We start from the raw sequence: 12,965 nt of genomic DNA, 5'->3' as shown, positions 1-12,965 counted from the left end.
TATTTCTACAGTATGTGTTCCATACTTTATAACGTATGCCCCCTAAAAGAATCAAACTTGACATGTTTAAGGAAATAAAACAGGCACAATAAACATTTGGGGCCATAGCTGGGAAGCAGGACTACTGTTTCTGAACTCAGGTCCAGCTGCTCACTGCTCAAAAATCAATATTCAAGAGGCAAGTGTTGGTAGAAATGGAAAACGTTGCTTTTAATCAGAAAGCCTGCAATCTGGGGAGAAGGTGGACTGGTGTCCCCAAAATCAATGCCAAAGATTCTGCTTGGCCTTGAAAGTTTTTAAAGGGAAAAGGGAAAATAATCTGTTAATCCTTGAGATAGGGGATCAGACTCGTTGACATCTCTCACTGCGTGAAGGCCCGCCGACTCCTTATGATCTCTCTTTAGATGCTATCTCGTTCACACAGTTTGTTCTCGAGATTACTGAAGAAAGATGGGGAAGCAGTCTGGTCACCTGTTAATTAATCTTCATTTTTACTTCTTTGATCTATAGAAAGAACCGACAGCTTAGACAAGGTATTTGTATGAGCAAAAGATTTGAAAGTTGTGCCTGGGCCAGAGATGAGTGGAGCAAAGGGGTGCCTGGTTTAAGGTTAGTTAGAATATAATTTTGCTAAAGTGACACGACAAAAGCAGCCTCCTGCAGAGAACTCTTACCTGCAAAGAGCACTCTCCTGCCAAAGCTGCTTACACTGTCCCATCTAGATGAGCCAGCAGAAGATACTGTACCGGTGCAATATGTGAATGTAATGGGATGTGGTCAGTGACTCCGTTTCGGATTTTGTTGGGGAATGTACAGTGGGAGGTTGTGAAGGAGATAAGGGCAAACTGATGAGTTGTCCAAGGGGACTCTGTGAGTGATCTAAGCCCTGGAAGGTCCTGACCCACCCCCGGGCTCTGGAAATGTGGCTGCCCTCCTATGCGAGGAGGGCATGGTTTGACTCTGGAATGGGGGGTGAGCAGATGGGGAGGAGGTGGAAGAGGTGGCAGGCTCTGCGGTGGGGGCTCAGGACACGCGGGGGTAAAGGAAGGGGAGGGGCAGAGGGGAAGTGATGGTGATAAAAGTAAAGTTTGCAGGATCTTCTGCCTAAATAAACAAAATGCCGTTTGAAAAAAAGCATTTCGAAGGTATAAATATTTTGGTGGTGGTGGTGAGCAGTAAACCTTCAGTGAAGCCCCAGAGCTTCATAATACACACTACACATTTGTACATTTTACTGTTTTTTAATTAGCCTGGGGGATTATTCAGTACCCTCTGTGTCTGCCTGGAAGTTCATGGCTTAGTGGCGTTCCCATTAGTGATTGGGCAGAAGGCTCTCAAAGCAGACCGCGTGGGTGGCTGGAAGCAGCCAGGGTGAGGAGGTTGAAAGCAATGCCTCCTGGCACTTAGGAATAAAAGCCAAACGTGGGAACCCCAGAGGACTGTTTTCCTTGGTCCACATCACCTGTATTCCCACTGTCCCCCAGGAGGTGGGCAGGCCGTGACCCAGGCCAGTGTGGAGCGCACTGCTTACCCAGGGCCAGTGTTTATTTGCAAGGCTGTTGTGGAAGGAAGCCGGGGCGCTCAGGAAGCTCCTCCCTAGAGCCAGGCGTGACCTTCTGGAACGCACCCCCCGTGCCTGCAATGTGCGTGGTCACCCTCGCGCCATGGTGATGCCCAGCAGCTTCTGGATCATCTGGGTGTGAGTGTCGTGGAAGGGCAGCCCGTCCACCTCCATGCCCAGGGTGCCCGAGACTCCACTGCAGACTCCGTGCCACACCAGGATACCCAACATTTTTTCTTCCTGGGGCAAAGTGGGGCAGAGATAGAAGTAGTGGAGGGGGAGGAAAAAGAAAGAAATACATACATTTATAAGTGGAAAAAGCGTTTGACTAGGTCTCTTTTTTAAAAATAAAGCTTTAGTTAAAAATACTAATGCCACTGGAAAACTCATAGAGAAAAATAACAGTGTCCTACATCACGCCTCATGGGCCCCCAATCCACTCCCCAGAAGCTGCCACTTTGAACAGTTTGGGCTGTTTCTTCATGTAACTAAATAGTATGCTTTCTATGGAAATCTGCATTTGCTTAACAGACACAGAAGATTCACTTCTGCAGGGGCAGCTTGACTACTTCCCGCCAACCTAGCCTTGCCCAGCTCTGCGTGATCCGCCGAAGGCCTTTGTGCCAGGAAGGCCCCGTTCCTCCTGAGGGTTCCTCCTCGCTCTTAGCCTCTGTTAGCCCTGCTGCAGTAACCTTCTAGATTCTATCTGGTGCGGTTGTGGGAGAATCTGGAGGGAGAAAATGCAACCCCATCCTGGGCCCAGCAGGCAGAGTGGTTTAGAATCAGACAGATCTGACTTGGGTCTTTGCTGGCAGGTGTGTTAGCCCCTCTGTGCCTCGGTGTCCTCATCTGTATCATGGGGAGGGGGGTGATGATAACAATGCCTCCTTAGAAGGTTGTTGTGAGGATTACATGAGAAAATGTGAGACTTCCCTGGTGGTCCAGTGGGTAAGACTCCACGCTCCCAATGCAGGGGGCCTGGGTTTGATCATGCATGCCACAACTAAGAGTTTGCATGCTGCCACTAAAAAATCCTGTGTGCCACAACGAAAGATCCTGTGTGCCACAACTAAGACACATAGATCCCGTGTGCCACAACTAAGACACGGTGCAGCCAAAATAAATAAATTAATTAATTTTTAAAAATTAAAAAAAAAAAAAAGAAAATGCACATAAAGCACCTAGCATGGGCCTTGGCACACAGTAGGTACTCATGAAATGAGGTGGACTATTATTGGTAGGGCTGCGTCCCCTGGTCTTTAGCCCAGAACTTTCTTCCATTGACTTACTTGCTGATTTTTTTTTTAAGTGATCTGATTTGCTTCCTTCTATCTCCCTCCAAAAACAAAGTGCCAAAGAACCACTTGTCTAAGCCACTAATGTGTCTGTCCCTAGTTGAACAGTTCGGGTCCCCCTGAGGAAGGTGGGTCTTACGTGAAGACACAGGAGAGAGGATGGTGCCCGAGGGGCAGAAGTCAAGCGCAACCTCCTTCGCCTCCTCTACGAACAAAGGAAGGGGACAAAGGGATCTAGAACAGGACAGACATGAGAAGGGCTCTCATCTTCCCGCTCAGGCATGTGCTCATTCATTCTATCACCTATCAAAGTTTTATTGAGCACCTGCTACGTGCCAGACCCTGAAACAGGGATACAGTGGTGAATGTGACACGGTCCTTGCCCCCCGCCCCACTGGGGGCGTCACATTCTAGATGAGTGATCAGGCAGGCACAGTCTGCGGGGATAACCACATAGAGCAGGGGCACCCAACCCCATTTATTGAAGTGGCTCAAGAAAGACTTGCTGGAGGAGGGGCAACTAGGACCACAGGTGGCAGGAGCAGGAGGGAGCCGAGCTGGGGCCCCGAGGAGCACTCACTGAAAACTTTTCAAAACAAGGGAGACAGTGTTGGCAAATGTCACCTAGGACCTATCTCTCCTCGCAGCTGGCCTGAGAAGCTGCATTTCCATTTTGCACTGGGAGGGAGGCTCAGAGCATTTCCAGGCAAGCCCTTTGTCCAAGAGCCCCTTCCAGGGGTGCCCAGCCCAGAATAGCATCTTCCGTCATTTGTTTGGACTTTATTCTCCCATTTCTCTTCTCCGTTGGGTCATATCCTCTCTTTACGGGGCAGTGCTTCTGGCACCATTTCCTCCCAGCACACTGCCAGCCCCGGCATGCACATTCTTCTGGGTCCCAGGGAGAGCCCTGGGGGTCCTCAGGGTGCATGAGATCATTCGACAGCTTAGGAACTGGCTGGCCCTCGGCCTCTAAGAGCCACAGGGAGCAGCTGGGCCGACAGTGACTGCCTGCAAACTCCCAGGAATCCCTAACCGACCAGACCATCTTCAAGGAGCCCCCACCAAGAGGAGGTGGGGGTGGGGTGGGGAGGAGAACTGACCAGGGAGCAGCTGGAGGCAGAGTGCCTGGGGGCTGCCACTCCAATCCAGGCTGAGACAGTGGGGCAGGAGGAGAGGGACAGAAGGGGCAGGTCTGGGGCCTAGTTCATTGTGGATGGGGAAAGAGGCCCTAGGACGACCTCCAGGTTTAGCGTCTGAGTATGTGGGTGGTCACTATGGATTCACGCTTGGCGCTTAATGGGCTGATGTTCATGATTAGATGATGCTGCTGTCCAGAGTAGGGCGGGGAAGTTGGAACTGTTCTGCATTGTGATCTTGGAGGTGGTTGCACGGGTGTCTAAGTGTGTAAAAATTCACCCACTGTACACCTAAGGTTATGCACTTTACTCTGTTATACCTCAATTCAAAAAAATATAAAGAAGTTGAGTGAGATGAAAGCTCTGGAAGAGGATGGTAGCCAGGATGAGGCCAGAGGTCATGTTCCTGCCTCTCTGTATCATCCATCCATTACCCATTGATCCATCAGGCTATTCAGCCAGCCAGCCAGCCAGCCAGCCATCCTTAGTCTCTCCTGTAAGGTGTCATCAGTCAGCTCTTGGCTCCTGACAAGCTCTGGGAAATGCTCGGCAACCATTCATTGTGCCCTCAAGTAAAACCCCTGGGGCACAGTCAAGGGCCAGAGTAGGCAGGGCGTGTCCCAGATGCTGGCGGCCACCTTCCCTGGGGTCCTCAACATGGTGCCCACTCCTGCTGCAGTCGTGATCAGATCCCCTGAATATGGGAGGCCCTTCTTATAAGTAATGCACGGAACAGAGATGAGGTTCTGCTCCTAACCAGCCAAGCGTCACCAAATCTCGGGCCACAGCTCTGGCCGGCATCCCTTGATGACCCAGGGGTCCCTGTGGAGTGACTGCAGAACTCCAGTACGACACCTCTAGTCATGTCCTGCACACCACACTGCTTCAGGTCCCCCCACCTTCACTTCTGTGCCTCCTGCTGTCTGGAAGATTCTTCCCACCCTTCCTCACCTGGCTCCTTATATCCTACTCACCCTCCAAGATCCAGTTCAGTGCCCTCTCCTCCAGGCACCTTCCTTGCGCTCTCTGAATGAGCCAGGCACCTGTTCTCTGTGTCCCCACAGCAGGGTGCACACGTCTATCCCAGATCCTGAGATGACCTCCCTGTGGACCCTGAGTTCTTTACCCCTCGCTGTTTCCCAGAACGAGCCTGGCCCTGGCCCAGACGAGGGGCTATACAAAAATGTGTTTGTAATTTTGCTTTCATGATGTCCCCTTTTATTTTCTTTATAAGGGTGGTGCAGTATTAATATATTTATGAGAGACTGGGTGGAAATGTGGAAGAAGAATTTCCATCCCCAGAGGGTAAGTGTGGGGCTGCGAGAACTTGTTTGGCCGGGTTCAGTCTTTTGTGTCTGCGTGAATCAGGAATCATGTGTGAGGGAGCCCTCTGAGTGTTTTTTTTCCAGTTCAGATCCAGGAAGTGCGAAGAAAGCATAGAAGGCTCTCTGGGCCCCTTTAGGGCAGACCATTTCCCCTGAAAATGTCGTTTCAGCTGCCCGACTGCCCCTTTCGTTTTCCCTCCTGCACGGCACCCTGGTGATGCCAGGAAGTGGGAAACTTCTGTACCCCCTTGGGAAGAGCGTACAGTATGAAGTCAGAGAGCCCAGACTCAGCTCTCAGCTCTGCCTCTTTGCTGGATGGCCTTGGGCAAGCCACCTCCCCTCTCAGAGCCTCAGCCCCCTGCTCTGTAAAACGCAGATAACAAACCAGTCCAGGGAGGTGTTGGAGAGAAATAGGGCGGGTGCAGGAGGGAGAGAGACACAGAGGCAGAAGGATAAAGGGAGCAGAAAGGGTAAAAGACAAGGTAAAAGGAGGACAGGAAGGAGGCAGCAGGGGCTCTGGGTGCAGATGCTTCTTGCAAGTGAGGGGCTCCGGGACCTCAGCCGCTGTCTGTCGTCTGTCTGGCTGGCTGGCTGGCTGGCTGGGGGACCTGCAACAGCGCCAGCCCCATCTCAGCTGCTGTCTCCAGGCTCAGTGCTCAGGAACCTTCCTGCCTCCTGGATTGCCTCCCCATGTCGCCACATCAGCCTCTTCCACGAAGCTGGGAACCCACCCTTGAGTCCAGGGTCTCAGAGTGTGGTCCCTGCAGCCGCAGCGGCAGCAGCAACGTCACCTGGGAACTTGTCGGAGGTGCCGCTTCGTCGGCCCAGCTCAGATCTACCGAGTCAGGAAGCCTGGGGTGCGCCCCGCACTGCGCGGTTTAAGATGCCCCTGAGGTGAAGCTGATGCCTCTAAAGCTGGAAGAATCCCTGCTCTAATAAAGCACTGCCTTCCTTCATTCCTTCATTCCTTCATTCATTCAACAAGGATTTACCAAGCACTGGGTTTCCCTGCACTGGTTGCTAGGAAAGCAGATATGAAAGACCTGGTTCCTGACGTCCAGGAATTTTTTCTCGTTTAGCAATCTATGCCGTTAGGGGGATGAGACTGGGAAAGCCTTAAGTTGCATGAGACTGTGTGGCCTGTCTGGGAGTCGCCTGGCGGTCAGCGGTCCAGCCTGACGGAACTCGAGAAAGCCCTCCCCCGACCTTGACTGGCTCCCTGTGTCTGAGAGCTCCCTCCTCACAGGGCTGGGCAGCTAGCTTTGAGGAGAGCAAGCTCTTCCTCACGTTGAACCAGAACCTCTGTCTTCTGGCCTGCTTTTGTCTCTCAGGCAGCCAAGGGGGTGTCTATCCCCCTCCCCCAGGAAGCCATTCAGGGGAAACCTCAGGCCCCCGAAGTCCTCTCTCCTGCAAGCCAAACACCCAGCTCCCTCTGCTGTCCCCCAGGCGTTTGCAGTCCTCCTACCCTCCTGCCTGCCTGCCCCCAGATGAAGCTGTCTGCTCACAGCTGAGGTCACCTGGGACCTGGGATTTAGGTGTAATGTCCAGGCTTTGGCCCCAATTTCCCATGATCCAATTACTCTGGAAAATTCCCCCGGAAGGTGCCTGGTAGAGATCGATGGCCCCTTCCGCCAGCTTCTCTTTGGGATGGGTGGGTCCCGGCTCTGCGAGGAGGAGTACCCGATGGGGAGGGGGTTTTGAATCTGGAATCGGTGTCACGAGAGCCCTGGGAACCGAGGCTCGCGGTACAGATGGCCAAGTCTCCCAGCCCATCTCACGGCTCAGGGTCCAGGCCCGGGAGCAGAATTGCTGGTACCATTTACAGGGCTGGCTGGCCTTCTCTTTGTTTTCCCTGCATGTGCATGTGAGTTCACATAAGTCAGATGCGTGTGCATGTGTGTGTGTGTGTGTGTGTGTGTGTGTGTGTGTGGTGTGCTGCCTCTGCACTGGTCTATGGTGATTGCCTGGAGCTGCACACAGCCCTTCACAGCTGGCTCTGCAGTCAGTGGAGCTCACACAGAGCCACCCAGTGGGGCCCCAGTTCCCCTGCTCAAAGCCCTCGCATGGCTCCCTCTGACTTCTCAGGTGGAAGCCTGGGTGAGGAGTGGCCGTTTGCTTGGATCCGGCTAACATGACCTCCCTCTGCCCAGGGGTTCTTAATGGCCCCAAACCTTAAGAACTTGGAGAATCTGATAAAACCACGGATCCTTGCCCAGGATGTACGAAACAATTTTGCAAACTGCGTTGGAGGACTCATGGACTCCTTCTTTGTGGAGCCAGGGGGTCAGGAGCCCTCCTCTGCTCCTGTCACGTCCCCTGCTTGCTCTTCTCTGCCTCGAGCAGTCTCCCCAAACCAGCACTAAGCTGGTCCCCATCCCCCAGCTTTTGCTTCTGCCGTTCCTCCTTCCCAAATGCCCCCCCTTCCACTGGGTCCATCTCTCCCAGCCTCCAGCCCACAGGGTCCTCTTCCCATCTTGGGCCCCCACACCTCAGCACTGTGTAGGATGGTTAACGGGGCCAGCCGAGGTTTCAGTGCCCTCACTGGGTTGTAAACTCCTTGGAGGGAGATGCTGAGGACACATACAGCTACCGATACAAAGTGCCTACCATGGGTCAGGTATTCCTTTCTTCCAACAATGCTGACTGCCCCTATTTTACGGACGAAGAAAATGAGGCTCAGAGAGGTTAAGCAACCTGCCTAAAGTCAAACTAGAAGGAAAATGGTCATTTATGTTAGATCTTTCATAATGATCTACAGTCACTAGTAGGTCAAACATCCTGTCCAGTGGTTGCCTGCTGGGAGAACTTTGTTTCAAGGCAGACTCTGCTTCTGGCTTCTGATGGGCAGCAGTGGGCTTGCTCCCCCAGTTTATGGATTGAAATACCATGTCTACTCCTCAACCGAGGAAAAAGCTGCATCCGCATGAGGGCCTGCTGGGCTATGTTACCTTAGTGATGGATGGGAGGGCCTGAGTCCAGTTCTGTTCCCCAGGTGCTCTGAAGGGCCCAACTGCCTTCCTCAGGTAATAGCTGTGGACCTCACATGAGTTCAGGATGTACAGTGCACAGGCCAAGGCATAACCTCCCCAGTTAGAAACGCCTGGAACAAAAAAAAAAAAGATTCCATCATAGGATTAGAAAGGTCATGTCGTTGTCGTTTGCCTGGGAGGAAGACATTTTCCTCTACTCTTCTAGGTTCTTCTGGCTGGTCTAACAATTCAATTGACATGAGATGGATTAACAGGAGAAAATCAAAGTTTAATAACATGTATACACGGGAGAAACCCAGGAGAACAGAAAAGCTCACCAAAGTGGCTGAAGCCCTCACCTTAAATACCATCTTCAGCTAAAGAAAAAAGGATCTGGTTTGGAAAGAGACCTAGTAAAAACAACATAGGAAATTATTTTGATAAAATATAAAATCCCTTCTTTATAGGCAGACTAATCAAAGGTAAAGAAAAACATTTTATAAATTCTTTATCCAGAGCAGACTTTTGTGTTTTTAACACAGAGAGAACAAGATTCTAATTTTGTATCAGCTTACTTTTAATATTAAAATTCATTCACTCAGTTAAATATATTCTAATCTTTGCCAGTCCTGACCACACACAAAACTCTTTTCTCAGGGTTCCTTTTCCATAAACCTCCTATAACTCCTTTTTTCCCCCCACATTCAGACTTTGTCTTATGCTTTCCCTCTTTTTTTTTTAACCTTTTTACTTTATTTTCTCTTAACAAAATGCATTCCCATTTCTTATATCTTTAAAAAATTTTCCTTACATGTGAAGATGTTTTCCTTATTTATTTTAGTAGTTTATAGTATATTAATTAGAATTCTTAACCCTTAGAAATATTAATTTCTAGTGAAAACTAAGTAAGCAATTGTGAACTGTTTGTTATATCAGTATTTTTAAAATACATTTCATAATGTATAATGTATTTTTACATGTATTAGAAATAATTCATTTCTGGAAACATACATTTCCTCATAGCATAATTTTTCTTTTTCTCAATGTGGTATAAGATATATTTCTATTAGACCCAAACGTCTCTGGGTTTTTTGTAATAAGAAGACAAAAGTAGGTAAACTTAGACTTGTTTAGCAATTAATATTTCAGTATTTTATCTTATTTGGGAATGCATTCCCATTATTCAATTGAATTTAGAAAAACTCTTAAGTTTTAAATTACCAAAAGCTTTTGGAAGCTATTTTTAAGTCTTATTCCATTTATATTCATCTAAATCATTTGTTACCAACAATTATGTTTAGATTACTCATGGAAAACATTAGATGGAGTCAGCCATCATCCCAAGCTACTTTTCTTGCTGATGAACTTTGTAACAGAGACAACATGAACTTATTTGACTAGTAAACCCAGGTAGAATAAAAGTTTTATATTTATTGCTGATAATGCTAAAGACATACCTATTTTAATTAAAGCAGTAACTTTAAATTTGCTTTTATTTACTAAAGCTTAATCTTAGATCATGTGAACTTGAAAAATATTTGGGTTAGTCTGTTATATTTAGAAATATTTAATTCATAAGTGCTTACTTTTAAGCCAATTAAGTAGAGCTCGTCTACAAATTAATTTTGGCAATACCATCAGAAGGTAGAAAATACCCCATCTATAACATACATGCATAGACAGACAGACTGACACAACCAGAGACCTCATAGCTCTCATTTTAAAACTTTAGCCATGAATCAGGTATAACAATATAAAACTCACCAGTTTACAAGTAATAGTTGGAATAAGTTAAATTTATCCACTCAGATGGCAAAGGCTTTTACTATTTGTGGAAAAGACTTTTAAGATTTGTATTTGTCCTTGACAAATAATCTTTTTTTAAAAAATATTTATTTATATATTTATTTGGTTGTACCTGGTCTTAGTTGCAGCAGGTAGGCTTCTTAGTTGCGGCACATGGGCTTCTTAGTTGTGGCATGCAAACTCTTAGTTGTGGCATGCATGTGGGATCTAGTTCCCTGACCAGGGATCAAACCCAGGCCCCCTGCATTGGGAGCTCGGAGTCCTATCCACTGCGCCACCTGGGAAGTCCCTGTCCTTGACAAATAATCTTAATTAAAGAGGCTGTGAATTAAATTTTGGGGTGAGGGAGTACTTCCAGGCATTAGCACTTTTGAAAAGGCCTGTTTCCCTTCCCTTACCCGCCCCTCCCAGCTCTACCGATTGAGTTAATAGGGCTCAGTCTCAGATGACTGTGGGCTGTGCTTACATTTCTGATTTTGTAGCAATTTGCAGTTGCTTTCAATTCCCCAAAGAACTGGGCTACTGCCTAAATGATATTAAAAGGTTGATCTGCCCATCCAACCACATTTTCTTTAATTTGCTTCTTTATATAAGGGAGAAAATTTCCCATTAAAATGGAAATCAAAAGATTTCAGAGTTCAGAGTTCAATATATCATGCCTTGAAAAAGTCTGCACAGGGCATTCAATAAAGGCCATCTTTAGGAGTTGCTCAAGTCAACCCCAGACCAATTCACCCAAGAGGCAAAAAAGCCTCCACTCTTGCTCCTATAAGACCCCAGTATCAGCCTCCAGTTTCCATCTCACGTTGTGTGGGCTCAGGCAACCCTACTCACTTTTATTAGCATGTTTAATTAACATTGCCCAAAGGGTGGATTTATATGCCCTGTCCTACAGTACCAAGCAGTGGAAACATTCCCCAGTGAGACACAGGGTCTAACCCCACAATACAATCAAGCAAGAGAGACATAACCACCTTACATAAAGCCCATTCAAATATTCCCATTTTCTTATAAGCTTTCACCTCAATTTCATCAAGTCTTATACCTGATGCCGAAAGTTCACCTTCTCTGTACACCGGTGCTGAATCAAACCTCGGAGAGAGAGTTTTGGGTGAAGTAGAAAAGGATAGCTTTATTATTTTGCCAGGCAAAGGGGGAACACAGTAGGCTAGCGCCTCAAGAACGGTGTCCCCCTCCCTGGGGAACAGGGAGAGGTCTTATAGTCTGGGCTCGTGGTCAGGGGCATGGGATAAGGATCAAGGCACTAAACGGTCCTGCATCCTTCTGATGGGTTGATGGTGAGTAGGAGTCAGCATCATCCACCTTCAGGTCCAGCTGGTCTGGGGTCTACATGCTTGTGGGCAGCATCTCATGGTCCATCGTTAATCGTCAACTTCTATCCGGAAAGGTTTTCAGTATCTGCAAAACAGCTCAAAGATATTGTGGTGTGTATCTGCTGCTGGGGAAATGACCTTGGCCCAAGGCTGCTCTTGACTGTTTTTCCCTGGTCTCATATCTCCTCCCTTCCTTAATTAACAACTGCTTGAATCTGCCCATTGGAACTCAGGGAAGGTCATGGAGGCTGACTAAAGGCTGTTCCCTATAATCAAAGAAATGGGGGACACAGAAAGGCTTTGTGCCCAGGAGCCCCACAGGGCCCTGCGCGGTGTCATACTTTTAACCATAGCCTCCATTAGGACCCCATCAACAAGTCTCAGTCTTACAATACTGGGTGGGAGAATTGCACCCAGCCAGACATAACATCTATTCTGGTAAAACATTCAGGCAACATTGTTTAACCTTTTCATATAACACCCCCTCAAAGATTCCAACCTTTATAATCTTATCAACTGTTCTACTTTTTACTTTTCTCAATCTCGCCGCAGCTAGAGCCAGGGTTCCACCCATGGGTTTTGGTACCATAGCTTGTGAGGTTCCAGCATCGAGGAATCCCAGAAATTTCTCTCCATCCCTCAGCCATCTATCCACTCTTGTGTAAAAGGCTTTGGGTCCTCAGTGAGGGGCTGAGCCAAGGACCCAGGCTCTTTTGTCAGTCTTTAACTTGATTAATTGACCTAATTGTTGCCTCAAGTGATTGTTGGTCAGGTTTTTCATTGTGATTTTTGCCTTCCAGTTTTAAAAATTCCTCCAAACTGGAGTAAATAGAGCGAACTTATTTGGGGCCCTTTAATATTTGAGGGACCAAAGGTGGTCCCTATGGCCCACCCAATCTTAGGTAGTGCTGTATTAAAAATCTTTGTTTTAATCCCATCAATGTCCATTTTACTTATCCCATTTCTTAATAGCCATCTGAAGATGTCCATCCTGCTGGGACAAGTCCCATGATTCTTCCCTTTTGAATTCTTCTTTTTCCTGCAACTTTCAATATTTGCATTATTTACTTTCTTAATAACCCTTTAAAAATTTCTACCTTGGGACTTCCCTGGTGGCGCAGTGGTTAAGAATCCACCTCCCAATGCAGGGGACACGGGTTTGATCCCCTAGTCCAGAAAGATCCCACATGCCACAGAGCAACTAAATCCGTGTGCCACAACTACTGAGCCTGTGCGCTAGAGCCCAAGTGCCATAACTACTGAGCCCATGTGCCACAACACTGAAGCCCACGTGCCTAGAGCCCATGCTCCACAACAAGAGAAGCCACCGCAATAAGAAGCCTGCACACTGCATCGAAGAGTAGCTCCTGCTCGCTGCTGCTAGAGAAAGCCCACGCACAAGGCCCAACATAGCCAATAAATAAATAATTTATTTTAAAAAAAATTGCTACCTTTTTGGGCAGAGTACCTTGACTTTCCCTTTCGTTTCTTCCCATTCTCTTGATAACTAACCGGAAGTTTTTATTAGCATCTGTAAGA

At 47.9% G+C, this 12,965-nt stretch overlaps 1 protein-coding gene across 1 annotated transcript in view; it reads right to left on the bottom strand.

Moving 5' to 3' along the window:
• Positions 1-1,651: 1,651 nt before the first annotated feature.
• Positions 1,652-12,965, bottom strand: part of DGLUCY (D-glutamate cyclase) — a 53,450-nt gene continuing 42,136 nt past the window's right edge. The window contains 2 exon segments of the mRNA XM_057732638.1: positions 1,652-1,801; positions 8,266-8,417. Of these exon segments, the coding sequence (XP_057588621.1) occupies positions 1,652-1,801; positions 8,266-8,417 (302 nt within the window).

The sequence above is a fragment of the Hippopotamus amphibius genome, chromosome 4 (assembly GCF_030028045.1).
Source record: "Hippopotamus amphibius kiboko isolate mHipAmp2 chromosome 4, mHipAmp2.hap2, whole genome shotgun sequence".
Classification (NCBI taxonomy): Eukaryota; Metazoa; Chordata; class Mammalia; order Artiodactyla; family Hippopotamidae; genus Hippopotamus; species Hippopotamus amphibius.
Note: the sequence above shows the minus strand (reverse complement) of the source record. Positions and strands in the feature narration are given on the sequence as shown.